General features: G+C 46.6%; 1 protein-coding gene across 6 annotated transcripts in view; it reads left to right on the top strand.

Annotated features, from left to right (window-relative positions):
* Positions 1–14071, top strand: part of LOC309340983 (uncharacterized protein) — a 71701-nt gene that overhangs the window by 15971 nt on the left and 41659 nt on the right. For 2 of the 6 annotated variants that reach the window (XM_081860341.1, XM_081860340.1), the window contains exon 2: positions 3662–3743. The exons of 1 other annotated variant lie outside the window; for it this stretch is intronic. In XM_081860341.1, coding sequence (XP_081716467.1) covers positions 3662–3743 — 82 coding nt within the window. Of the gene's footprint in view, positions 1–2957; positions 3461–3661; positions 3756–11307; positions 11361–13546; positions 14040–14071 lie in introns of those variants that run through there. 3 more of the 6 variants (XM_081860344.1, XM_081860342.1, XM_081860339.1) reach the window with 3 other exon arrangements.

Here is a 14071-nt window from a genome sequence, read left to right on the forward strand (position 1 = left end):
TTAAGAAATCACTGAGTTATACCATAAAATCATGTATCAATGGAAGTAAAATTTAATGAGGAATGTAATGCAATAACTTTTATGAAGGATTATTTATTACAACAGCAGTCATAAAGAAGAAATGTGAAAAATGAGATATGCCGGTTAAATGTGGTTTGGGGTTGCAGTTTGGGGACTCGGTTTGTAAAAGGTTCGCCATCACTGCGCTAGAAGGAAAGGAAAGTGGGGGGGGCGCCCCCAAAAAGCATCTCTGGAAGTGGGATAAAGAAAGAAAAGGCGGAGGGGAGAGAGGGGCACGCTGGGCTTGGCAAGGGTTAAGGGGAAGGGAGCTGCCTTCCTAGAGAGGCCAGGAAGCAAGGGGGGGCAGGTCCTCCAGAGCCAGGGCCTCTCCCTCCCCAGTCCTTTCCTGCAAGGAAGGGGGGGGTGTTGCTCTGGTGTCCCTTCCTGGGATCTGGTGAGTCTCCTCTCTCTCCCCCCTGAGGGTGCAATGGGGAGAGGGGGGGTCCCAGGGCTGCAGCAGGGGAGGAGGCCGGGGGGGGGGCCTGATCTGCTCCTGCAGGGGGGGGGACCCCAAGTCAGGGAGGAGGAGAGGGTCCTGCCAGGGAGGGGCCAGGGCTGCCACGCTCTCCTTCCTGCAGATCAGAGGATCCCAAACTCATCTGGCCCTCCCGCCCCCCCCCCCCCCCGCTTCAGAAATGATCTCCCTTCTTCACACAAAGGAGTCCCTGGGACTTCAACTCTGTGTGACGTCGCTCAGCCTCATTGCACAAGAGAGGAAACATCTGCAAATGGTTTTCCAAAGCTGGACGAGGAGGTGGACTAGCCCCCCCCCAAAAAAAAAGGTGGGAGAGAAAGGCCAGGAATAAAGAGAGGGATCCCAGCCCAGAGTCTGGCTGCTGCATTGGGGACCAGTTTCCCAGTGTCTCCCAGTGTCTCCCAGGGCAGCTCCCCACAGAGGCCACTGCAGCAATCCCCTCGCACCCAGAGCAGGGCATCCCAGGACCACATCCTCTCTCTCCCAAAGGGATTGTTGCTGGAAAAGCAGCCAGAAATGGGCGCTGCTCCCCACCGAACCTCGAGGGACCTTGGCATCAATGGCTGTGTGTTAAGCTGTCTAACAGAATAATAGTAATAAATCGCCCGCCTGAATTTCAAGTGAGAGTTGGCCCCGTCCACTTGACTCTCTGGGGTTTTCCAGATACATTCCTGGCCCTCAGAGCAAAGAAAAAGGGACCCCACCCCAGGAGTCTGTCTTGAGAGGGGCAGAGACTGCAAGTACAAAAAAGGAGACAGAGCAGTGGAGTGGGGGTGGGGTGAGGGTGGGGTGGGGTGGGGGTGAGTAGCAACTCCTGAGGACCCCCGAGTGGGGACCCTCACTAGAGCCAAGCATCCATTATTCACAAGATACAAATGATTCCCTTATCAGTCAGTTCTGACTTCATGCATTGACTGGAAGGCAGGAGCAACCAGGCTGATTCATCTCGCAGAAATCCCTTCCGTTCCCTCCACATTTTGCATTGCAATCTTCCTTCTAGGAGAGCTAGAGGCTGCTCCCTCCTCTTCCTCCTCCTCCTCTTTCTTCTTCTTCTTCTTCCTCCTCCTCCTCTTCCTTATTCTTCTCCTTTTTAAAAAGGCCCTTTTCACCTGGCCAAGGGGTGAGGCCCAGACTCACCCAGCCCTACTGTGTTAAATATGTATTCTGTAGTTGACCTCCTTTGTAATGTTTTATTTTGATATCTTTAAGAGAATATTTGTTTTCTGTTATGTTGCTTTGACTATGGACTATATAATTGAGTTTCTTCCAATGGTTTTTTATTTTATTGATTTTGTGGGATGTGAAACTGCAGTCAAGTACAACATTCCTACGGTGAACACATTAGGGGATGTTTTCTACCACTCAGGAGAAGAGTTCCTGTTCATAGCTGTCAACTTACAGATTTGAAAATAAGGGACCAGCAGCCAAAATAAGGGATCAACAATTACTTTTATAAAATACATATTTTGGTTCGTGCAAATGGCTTTAGATACCTATTAGGTCCATAAATTACCATATAGCATATATTCAACACAAAAACCCCAGCAACAATTTGTTGTTGACAAAGCAAGCTGGACATAGAAAGGGCCCCATTACCTTCAGTAGCTTATTTAAGAGACATCATCATTAAGGGACAATAGCGGGACATGGTGCTGGAATAAGGGACTGCCCCGCCAAATAAGGGACGCTTGACTGCTATGTTCCTGTTTCCTCCAGAGCAGGGACAGACTTCCGCTACATGTGACTTGAAGAGGGTGCAGTCTGTTGTACTAGCATGGAGGAGCACACGGCCTCCATGTTCTGATCAGTGTGTCTTCTCCATTTTGTATGTTGCTGTGTGTTTGGAGAAGTGACTCCTTAGTCGCAGTCATTTGGGACTAACTTCTTTATGGAATAGTTCTAGTTGTTATGTAACTTAAGCCTGCCTTCAGGGATATGTCTGTGAACGTGAATGAATCTGTGAGTAAACTACTTTTATATTAACGTGAGTCAGATTATTGTGTTTATTAATTTAAGAGGGATTGGAAGGGATTTTACCAGGAAGGAATTTTTAATAGTAAGACTCAGATGAGTCAGCAACAAGCTGATCGCTGCGTAATCTAAAAAAGGGGGATGTATGGAACTCTGCTAGAATATGGAACTTGCTAGCGCAAGTTAGGAAGGATATCATTCAGTAATATATCCTCTCTTGCCTCCCTAATTATCCCCACAGATTTAATATGCTGTAAACCGCTTTGAGATTTTTCTCTAAAATATAAAGTGTTATAGAAATTTAAATAAATAAAATAGCTCATGGTTTGGGCTGTGGTGCAGTCCAGCCCTGGTTCCCTCCAAGACTCATCCATGCTTCCTCAAGGAACCTTTCTTCTCCTGATATTAGACAACTTTTGTAACTGAACAATGTATTTGCTTTGTAGGATTTGCTAGCACCTCTCCTTAAGACAGACAGAACTTGGCAGAAGACCAAAGGGTTCCTTCCGATCTCTCAGAGGCTTCCTGAGAGCACAGATGGGTGAGCGAGATTCAGCTGGCCCTGGAACAGAAAGAGGCCATGCCATCCAAACTGGGAGCAGTGGGGGGTTCTGGGAAGACTCTGTGCAGAAGATCCTGGGTGAGGAGGACACCCTCCGCTCAGAGGTGCAGAGACAGCAGTTGAGGCAGTTCTGCTGCCAGGAGGCCAAAGGACCCTGAGAGGTTTGCAGCCGACTCTACCACCTTAACCATCAGTGGCTGAAGCCAGAAAGGCACACGAAAGCTGAGATGCTGGACCTGGTGATCTTGGAGCAGTTCCTGGCTGTCCTTCCACCGGAGATGGAGAGCTGGGTGAGGGACTGTCGAGCGGAGACCAGTTCCCAGGCGGTGGCCCTGGCCGAAGGTTTCCTCCTGAGTCAGGCAGAGGAGAGAAAGCAGGCTGAGAGAAAGCAGGTGAGAGAGACTTTCCTCTGGATACTCCCAAGGGGCTCCAAACAGGTCAGAAAACATCCCATAATGGTCTGCTGATGGCCCTTTTTTTTCCTGCAAGGCATCCATGGAATGAGATCTAACACCCTTCAGGTTTTTGGCCATGGCATTCATTTTATATTCCTTCTCATCATTCTCTGTTTTGAATCCTTGTTTCTTTCTCAGGGAAAGGATCTCTTTGCAGAAATGGACCTGCATTCCTGTGAGGCAGAGAGGCCTCCGTTGGACACCAGAGAGAGGCCACTGGGTAAGGAGGAAGGTGGCTTTTCTCCGTTTGGTCTCATTCTGTTGGTTTTCCAACTCATCTGTGGGTTCTTTTCATCTTTTGTTGGGGGAGATAGTTTAGATTCACTGATTCACCTGTGAGAGAAGCAGGCACTCTGGGCTTCCCCCTTACCTTTTTCCTCTTGCAGGTGACAGAATGATGCCCGGAAGACCTCTTCATCCATCTTTCATTGGGGAGAGAATGGAAGCAGTGGCTGTGGATCCAGATCAGGTCAGGGGAAGCTGCCTTGTGGGGACAGAGTTCAAGGGGCGGAACAATGTTGTAGATCAAGACGTCGTGGTGAACAATATTATTGTCTCATAGGAGGACATTTCCATTTTTCTTTTAGGGTCCAGTGTGCTTTGAAGATGTTGCTGTTCATTTCACAGATGAGGAGTGGGAGTTGCTGGATCCTGACCAGAGAGCTCTGCATAAGGATGTCATGGAGGAGAATCGTGGGATCGTGACCACTCTTGGTAAGGATCCCTTTGGAATCATAATATCTGTTTTTAAATTCAAAACAGCTCTCTTTGATGAACCTCATATATTTCCACAGAACTCAACAGCGTCCCCTTAAGACACCTGGGATTACAATATTGCAGCTTCTAAACAAGGATCAGCCTGGTCTGAACTCCCCAGGCCATTTTAACTCAACTTCAGAGTTGTTAGGGAAGTTGAAGTAGCTTATCGAATCACAGGTTCCCCTAAGGATGTCGGTTGATCCCCGTTAATTAATGCACCCAACCCTTCAGAAAACCATCCATCTAACCCACTTGTGTTATTCCTGCATTACCAGAGTTAACAAGTATTCTTCCTTAATTTCTCCCTGAGGCGCTAATCCATTTCTCTTCATTGCAGATAGTGATGGACTGGAAATCAAGAACAAGGGTGACCATGACAAAATTCCCACAATGGAGAAGCTGTACAACTATCTTGAACGTGGAAATAATTCCTATTCCACTTCCCATCAAAGAAATCTCATTAGGAAGAAACCCTATCAGTGCATGGAATGTGGAAAGAGCTTCAGGAAGAGCTCCTCTCTCAGTTCCCATCAAAGAATTCATACAGGGGAGAAACCCTATCAGTGCGTGGAATGTGGAAAGAGCTTCAGGAAGAGCTCCTCTCTCACTTACCATCAAAGAATTCATACAGGGGAGAAACCCTATCAGTGCGTGGAATGTGGAAAGAGATTCAGTCAGACCTCCTCTCTCACTTCCCATCAAAGAATTCATACAGGGGAGAAACCCTATCAGTGTGTGGAATGTGGAAAGAGCTTCAGTCAGAGCTCCTCTCTCACTTCCCATCAGAGAATTCATACAGGGGAGAAACCCTATCAGTGTGTCGAATGTGGAAAGAGCTTCAATCAGAGCTCCTCTCTCACTTCCCATCAGAGAATTCATACAGGGGAGAAACCCTATCAGTGTGTCGAATGTGGAAAGAGCTTCAGTCAGAGCGCCGGTCTCACTTTCCATCAGAAAATTCATACAGGGGAGAAACCCTATCAGTGTGTGGAATGTGGAAAGAGCTTCAGGAAGAGCGCCAATCTCACTTCCCATCAGAGAATTCATACAGGGGAGAAACCCTATCAGTGTGTAGAATGTGGGAAAAGCTTCAGTCACAACCACCATCTCAATTCCCATCAGAGAATTCATACAGGGGAGAAATCCTATCAGTGTGTGGAATGTGGAAAGAGCTTCATGAAGAGCTCCTCTCTCACTTCCCATCAAAGAATTCATACAGGGAAGAAACCCTATCAGTGTGTGGAATGTGGAAAGAGCTTCCGTAAGACCCACCATCTCACTTCCCATCAGAGAATTCATACAGGGGAGAAACCCTATCAGTGTGTGGAATGTGGAAAGAGCTTCAGTCAGAGCACCGGTCTCACTTTCCATCAAAGAATTCATACAGGGGAGAAACCCTATCAGTGCGTAGAATGTGGAAAGAGCTTCAATCAGAGCTCCATTCTCACTTCCCATCAAAGAATTCATACAGGGGAGAAACCCTATCAATGCTTTGAATGTGGTAAGAGCTTCAATCAGAGCTCCATTCTCACTTCCCATCAAAGAATTCATACAGGGGAGAAACCCTATCAATGCTTTGAATGTGGAAAGAGCTTCAATCAGAGCTCCATTCTCACTTCCCATCAAAGAATTCATACAGGGGAGAAACCCTATCAGTGCGTGGAATGTGGAAAGAGCTTCAGTCAGAGCTCCAATCTCAGTTCCCATCAAAGAATTCATACGAAGAGTGGAAAACCCTTCATTATACAACTTTCAGCACTAGGGAAAAACACACCAGTTTAAACAGGCCTTTGGCTGATTGACATCTAATGCCCTATTTAAATGTGGTGGGGAGTTGGGGGTTACAGGTTTTGGGCTGTGTGTTTTGTGTTTTCATTGTGTGATTTTATGTTGTAACCATCCTGTGACCTGTGAGTGTAGGGAATGGGAGTCAGCTCTTAGAGTCTGAGGGGTCTTTGCCCCCCAAAAATATATTTGAGGGGGCCACCCCCCCAGTTCATAGGAACAGCCATTCAAATGGCATGCTTGCACCGCATCCTCTGACTGTTTAACTGAGGCAGGGCTTACTAAACCCCTCCTATATTTTATTCAAGTTGGCACCCCTGCTATAGGGCGCTATAGAAATGAAATAAATATAATAACACCATCTTGATCGCCTTCATCTGCACATGTTCCAGCTTGACAATATCCTTCTTTTTATCATCATTTAAAAAAAATTATGTGCCTATCATCTGAGGATTTCATGGTGCTTCACAACATAAACAGACAGGTTGAAAGCAGGGCTTTCTCAAAAACAAGTTAAGCCCGATAAATCTCTCTTTTTCATTTCTTTTTTTGGATGCAGTTACAAACTTTGTTGATCAGGGGACTGCTGTGAAAATACTGCATCTCAATTTCAGTAAGGCTTTTGACAAAGTCCTCTGCGACATTTATGTGAGGAAGCTGGTAAAATGTGGGCTGAATGAGGTAACTGTTAGGTGGATTTGACTGACCGACCCCAAATTGTCCTCCTCCATGGTTCCTCCTCATCCTGGGGAAAAGTGACAAGAGGGGTACTGCAGGGTTCTGTCCTGGGCCCGTTGTTGTTCAACGTCTTTATAAATGACTTGGATGAAGGACCTGAGGGGATGCTCATCCCATTTGCAGACGACACCAAACGGGGAGCGGAGGCCAATGTGGCAGAAGGCAGAATCAGATCAAGGGCAGGAATAGTACCACTTTCTTCTGCCTTGGTCTGGCCCCACATAGAATACTGTGTTCAATTCTGGGCACCACAATTTAAGAATCTCAACTTTTGTTTGCCAGAGGCAGTGGGGGGTTACAGGTTTTGTGTTTTGTGTTTTCATATTGTGATTTTATGTTGAAACCATTCTGAGAACTGTGGGTGTAGGTGTCTGGTCATGTGGGATTGCTATGAGGAATTATGAAAAATGAAGCAAGCTACTGTGTCAATGGTGAAAGCATCACTTTGACTGGGTTTGGGTCATTGACTTGATTTCTGATTGATCCCACAAGCCTCTGCATCTCTGCCCCATTTTCTCTATGTCTGTCAGTCACGTGTAAAGCATTCTAACACAGACCAGTTGCTTAGCAGGCCTCCTGGGTACATAAAAATAGGGAGGTAGCTTTGATGTAGCTTCTGTTAATCTTTAGGTAGATCTTAGGGCCAGGAACAGAGTTCACATGGATGTGGTAAAATGCCTGTCTTTCCTTTTACTGCTGGGTTTATTACCACCGGGGTTTGTTAATTCCTCCTTGGTTCCTGTTTATTTAGCCTGTATGCATGCTCAAATAGTAAATAGTTCTTTGTAGTTAAGAGGCTTCCTCTGATCTGACTTTGTCCCCACGTGAGGATTTTTTGAAATGCTCAGAGGAAATCTGATTGGTTCTTACAAACGCTGTGTTAAAGTTCTTTTGTTAATAAAAACGACCTGGGCCAGGAAGTGGAAGGCACACTTTCTCCCAGGGTCTTGCTGGTCAAGCCTCGTGTCTATTGTATTAATCAGGGTCCAGTCCGTCCTTTGCCTTCAGAATGCAACAGCAGGGAACAGGAGCCAACTTTTAGAGGAGGAGGGGTCTTTGCCCCTTCATAAAATATTTGAGGGGGGCACCCCCCCAGTTGATAGGCATTGCCATCCAAATGGCATGCATGCCCCACATCATGTATTGATTATGCGAGGAGGGGCTTACTAAACCCCTTCTATATTTTATTCAAGTTGGTACCCCAGGTATAGGGCGCTATAGAAATTAAATAAATGCATAAATAAAGCAAGACCATCTTGATCGCCTTCATTTGCATATGTTTCGGCTTGTCAATATCCTTATTATTATCATCATTTTAAAAAATTATGTGCCCTTTATCTGATTTCTCGGTGTTTCAGAACATAAACATACACAAGTTGAAAACATGGCTTTATCAAAAACTCGTCAAGCCAGAGAAATCTCTCTTTTTCTTTTTTCTTTTTGGATGGAGTTAGAAAGTTTATTGATCAGCGGACTGCTGTGGAAATAGTCGCCCGTGATATTTATGTGAGGAAGCTGGTAAAATGTTGGCTGAACTTGGTAACTGTTACGCGGATTTGACTGACCAAACCCAAAGAGGACTCCTCCATGCTTCCTCCTCATCCTGGGGAAAAGTGACAAGAGGGGGGCTGCAGGGTTCAGTCCTGGGCTCATTGTTGTACAACGTCTTTATAAATGACTTGGATGAAGGAACTGAGGAGATGCTTATCACATTTGCAGTGTGACAGAAGGCAGAATCAGTTCAAGGGCAGGAATAGTACCAATTTATTCTGCCTTGGTCAGGCCCCACCTAGAATACTGTGTTCAATTCTGGGCACCACAATTTAAGAATCTTAAATTTTGTTTGCCCGGGGAAATCAAGAAGGTGGGGGAACACAATCCATATTCCTTTTATAACACATGGCAAATGTTTATTAAATATATAAATTGTTAAGACTGTTGCAGGAATCCACCCAACACTCACGGGAAAATGTATCGTGGTCTTTTAGAACAGGCATCCCCAAACTCGGTCCCCCAGATGTTTTGGGACTACAGCTCCCATCATCCCTAGCTAACGGAACCCGTGGTCTGGGATGCTGGGAATTGTAGTCCCAAAACATCTGGAGGGCCGAGTTTGGGGATGCCTGTTTTAGAATAATGAAATGAAACTTTAACAAATGACATGCTGAAAGTCTGAAATTCCATCAGGACAAGTTACTTTTTGTTTACTGTTGTAACTATTGCTTTCTGAATATTTATCTTCTGTACCATGAAGATAAAGAAAAATAATGTTTTCTAAAAAGGAGATGGGGAAATCATGTGTACTATTCCATCAATCTGCTTGCATGTGTTGAGTTTTATTTGGAGACTGTAACTCCCAGTAATTTCATTATCTGTATGTGTTTCTGTGTGTTCAGCACACATGATTGCAGGTGAGACTGAATAAAACACTTCATCGGAAAAATTAGAAGCATCTAATGTTCCCTGGACTTTTAATAATAAATAATAATAATTTTATTCTTTATACCCTGCCCTCCCCAGCCAAGGCCGGGCTCAGAGCGGCTTACAAGCAATAATAAAAACAAGATGAATGATTACAACTTAAAAACAGAATTAAAATACAACATTGAAATATTGAAACATTAAAATATTAGTTACAGATAGGTAGCCGTGTTGGTCTGCCATGGTCAAAACAAAATAAAAAAATTCCTTCCAGTAGCACCTTAAAGACCAACTGAGTTAGTTCTAGGTATGAGCTTTCGTGTGCATGCACACTTCTTCAGATACACTGAAACAGAAGTCACCGGACCTTTCTATATAGTGAGAAGGTGGGGAGGGGTATTACTCAGAAGGGTGGTGGGAATGGGTGATTGGCAGATAGCTGCGATGAGCCTGTTGACGACTCTTAACGACTGCAATAGGTCTAACAGGAAAAAGCAAGGGGTGAGAAGGTGAAAAATGGCTTTGTCATGTATAATGAGATAAGAATCCAATGTCTTTATTCAAACCAGGTCTCTCCATAGTTTTAAGTTTGGTGATAAGTTGCAATTCAGCAGCTTCTTAAAATATTAAAATGTAGCCTCATCGCAGGAGGAGAAGGAAAGGAAAAAAGAAAGAGAGGGAGGGAATCAAATTGGCTCCAAGCCAAAGGCCAGGCGGAACAACTCTGTCTTACAGGCCCTGCGGAAAGAAATCAGATCCTGCAGGGCCCTGGTCTCATGAGCCAGAGCGTTCCACCAGGCTGGAGCCAGAGTTGAAAAGGCCCTGGCTCTGGTTGAAGCCAATCTAACTTCCTTAGGGTCAAAAGCAGCACCTTAAATCTGATCCTGTAGTCCACCGGGAGCCAGTGCAGCTGGAAAAGCACTGGGTGAATATGCTCCCATGGCAGGGACCCTGTGAGGAGCCTCGCTGCAGCATTCTGCACCCGCTGGAGTTTCTGGACAGCTTCAAGGGCAGCCCCGCGTAGAGCAAATTACAGTAGTCAAGCCTGGAGATGACCGTCGCATGGATCACTTTTAGGGCAATGCATGGTGCTTTTGTTTGACACATAAAAATCTGGCTACTCCCAAAGACTTGTCTGTCTGTCTCTGCACCACAACACTGCTTTGGAAGGGCTTCTTTCTGATTGGTGGTTAAAATGATTTTTGGTTGGTCCTGGTGCTTCAGGATGATGAAAGGTACTTAACAAAAAAAGTTTGGTTTACAAAAAATTCCCTAAAGCCATGTTTCTCGGGCTAGGCGGGCCATTGTCCCGGTCCCACTCATCTTATGGTGGACTACAAAGCTCTTAACAGCTTCTGATCAGATTGCCTTCCCCCATGTATTCCCAACTCAACTGCTTTGAGAAAACTGGCACAGTTACCGGTTCCACGTAGAACACCTGGACTTGTGAGAATGCAAAGTTTTAGTGTGGCGACACAGGTAGACTTTGGAACTCCCTGCCTGCATTACTTTTTCCCGCTTTTCTTTTTGGTGCCTGCAAAAATAAATAAATGTTTGTTTAGGCAAGCCCATCCAGATATTTAGAATGTGGACATGTATTTTAATCTGATTCTCAGCAAACGGTTCATTTGTAATTGTTTCTAAATATGTTAAATATGTTAAATATGTCTGTGTAACTTCCTTTACTGATGCAAAAAATTCTGTATGTGTGTGGGGGGGGGGTGTGAGAAACCGGGCACCCCCTGACCTTGCTATGTCTCTGGAGCTGGAGCTGCAGAATTGGTCCTTTTCCCTGCAAGCTGCTCCTCCACTTTCCGGCCAAGGGAGGGAGATGCTCAGAGTCCAACCAGGAGCCTCACCCCCAAAAGGATATCTGGGCATGGGCGGAGCCGGGGGGGGCAGATCTCCCCCAAAATCCATAAGAAATAAGAAGAATCTGAGGTTCTGCAAAGCGAGAGAGGGCTGAGCTGGAGGGACTCGGCTTCGAAAGGGTTAAAGGAACGTGAGCTGCCTTCCTAGAGAGGACAGGAAGCAAGGGGGGGCAGGTCCTCCAGAGCCAGCCCCCCCCCCCAGTCCTTTCCTGCTTTGGGGTCTCTCCTGCAAGGGCTGCCTCGCTCTCCCCTCCTGGGATCTGGTGAGTCTCCCCTCTCTCTCTCTGGGATCTGGTGGGGGTCCCAGGGCTGCAGCAGGGGAGGGGGCCTGGGGGGCCTGATCTGCTCCTGCAGGGGGGGGACCCCAAGTCAGGGGGGAGGAGAGGGTCCTGCCAGGGAGGGGCCAGGGCTGCCTCGCTCTCCTTCCTGCAGATCAGAGGATCCCAAACTCATTTGGCCCTCCGCCCCCCCCCTTCAGAAAAGATCTCCCTTCTTTACACAAAGGGGTCCCTGGGACTTTAACTCTGTGTGACGTCACTCAGCCTCATTGCGCAACAGAGGAAACATCTGCAAATGGTTTTCCAAAGCTGGACGAGGAGGTGGACTAGCCCCCCCCCCCCAAAAAAAGGTGGGAGAGAAAGGGCAGGAATAAAGAGAGGGATCCCAGCCCATAGTCTGGCTGCTTCATTGGGGACCAGTTTCCCAGTGTCTCCCAGGGCAGCCCCCCACGGAGGCCACTGCAGCAATCCCCTCGCACCCAGAGCAGGGCACCCCAGGACCACATCCTCTCTCTCCCAAAGGGATTGTTGCTGGAAACCGAACCTCGAGGGACCTTGGCATCAGTGGCTGTGTGTGTGTTAAGCTATCTAAGAGAATACTAATACTAAATTACACTCCTAAATTTCAAGGGAGGTGTTTTTGGCCCTGTGAACTTGGCCCTCAGGGGGTTGGCCTGATACATAGCTGGCCCTGAGAGCAAAGAAAAAGGGACCCCACCCAGGAGTCTGCCTGGAGAGCGGCAGAGAGTCCAAGTGCAAGAAAAGGAGACAGAAGCAGGGGAGTGGGGGTGGGGGGAGAGCAACTCCTGAGGACCCCCAGGTGAGGACACCCACTAGAGCCAAGCATCCATTTTTCACAAGATACAAATGACTCCCTTGTCATTCGGTTCTGACTTCATGCATTGACTGGAAGGCAGGAGCAACCAGGCTGATTCATCTCCCAGAAATCTCTTCGGGTGCTTCCACATTTTGCATTGCAATCTTTCTTCTAGGAGACCTAGAGGCTGCTTCCTCCTCCTCCTCCTCCTCTTTCTTCCTCCTCCTCCTCCTCCTCCTCCTCCTCCTCCTCCTCCTCCTCCTCCTCCTCTTCCTCCTCCTCCTCCTCCTCTTTCTTCTTCCTCCTCTTCCTCCTCCTCCTCTTTCTTCTCCTTTTTACAAAGGCCCTTTCCACCTGGCCTAGGGGGTGAGGCCCAGACTCACCCAGCCCTACTGTGTTAAATATCTATTCTGTAGTTGACCTCCTTTGTAAGGTTTTATTTTGATATCTTTAAGAGAATATTTGTTTTCTGCTATGTTGCTTTGACTATGGACTATATCATTGAGTTTCTTCCAATGGTTTTATTTCTATTTTATTGATTTTGTGGGATGTGAATCTGCAGTCAAGTACAACATTCCTACAGTGGACACATTAGCGGAAGTTTTCTACCACTCAGGAGAAGACTTCCTGTTTCCTCCTGAGCTGGGACAGACTTCCACTCCATGTGACTTGAAGAGGGTGCAGTCTGTTGTACTAGCATGGAGGAGCACACGGCCTCCATCTTCTGATCAGTGTGTCTTCTCCATTTTGTATGTTGCTGTGTGTTTGGAGAAGTGACTCCTTAGTGGCAGTCATTTGGGACTAACTTCTTTATGGGTTAGTTCTAGTTTTTATGTAACCTAAGCCTGCCTTCAGGGATATGTCTGTGAACCTGAATGAATCTGTGAGTAAACTACTTTTATATTAACGTGAATCAGATTATTGTGCTTATTCATTTAAGAGAGATTGGAAAGGATTTTACCAGGAAGGAATTTTTAATAGTAAGACTCAGATGAGTCAGCAACAAGCTGATCGCTGCGTAATCTAAAAAAGGGGGATGTATGGAACTCTGCTAGAATATGGAACTTGCTAGCGCAAGTTAGGAAGGATATCATTAAATAATATATCCTCTCCTGCCTCCCTAATCATCCCCATATATTTAATATGCTGTAAACCTCTTTGAGAATTTCTTTAAAATATAAAGCGTTATAGAAATCTAAATAAATAAATAAATAAATAAGATAGCTCATGGTTTGGGCTGTGGTGCAGTCCAGCCCTGGTTCCCTCCAAGACTCATCCATGCTTGCTCAGGGATCCTTTTTCTTCTCCTGATATTAGACAGCTTTTGTAACTGAACAATGTATTTGCTTTGTAGGATTTGCTAGCGCCTCTCCTTACGACAGACAGAACTTGGCAGAAGACCAAAGGGTTCCTTCCGATCTCTTAGAGGCTTCCTGAGAGCACAGATGGATCAGCGAGACTCAGCTGGCCCCAAAGCAGGAAGAGGCCATGCCATCCAAACTGGGAGCAGCGGGGGATTCTGGGAAAACTCTGTGCAGAAGATCCATGGTGAGGTGGACACCCTCTGCTCAGAGGTGCAGAGCCAGCAGTTGAGGCAGTTCTGCTGCCAGGAGGCCAAAGGACCCCGAGAGGTTTGCAGCCGACTCTACCACCTTTGCCATCAGTGGCTGAAGCCGGAAAGGCACACGAAAGCTGAGATGCTGGACCTGGTGATCTTGGAGCAGTTCCTGGCTGTCCTTCCCCCGGAGATGGAGAGCTGGGTGAGGGACTGTGGAGCGGAGACCAGTTCCCAGGCGGTGGCCCTGGCCGAAGGTTTCCTCCTGAGTCAGGCAGAGGAGAGAAAGCAGGTGAGAGAGACTTTCCTCTGGATACTCCCAAG

Source organism: Podarcis erhardii (assembly GCF_964252035.2).
Source record: "Podarcis erhardii genome assembly, chromosome: 4".
Taxonomy (NCBI): Eukaryota; Metazoa; Chordata; class Lepidosauria; order Squamata; family Lacertidae; genus Podarcis; species Podarcis erhardii.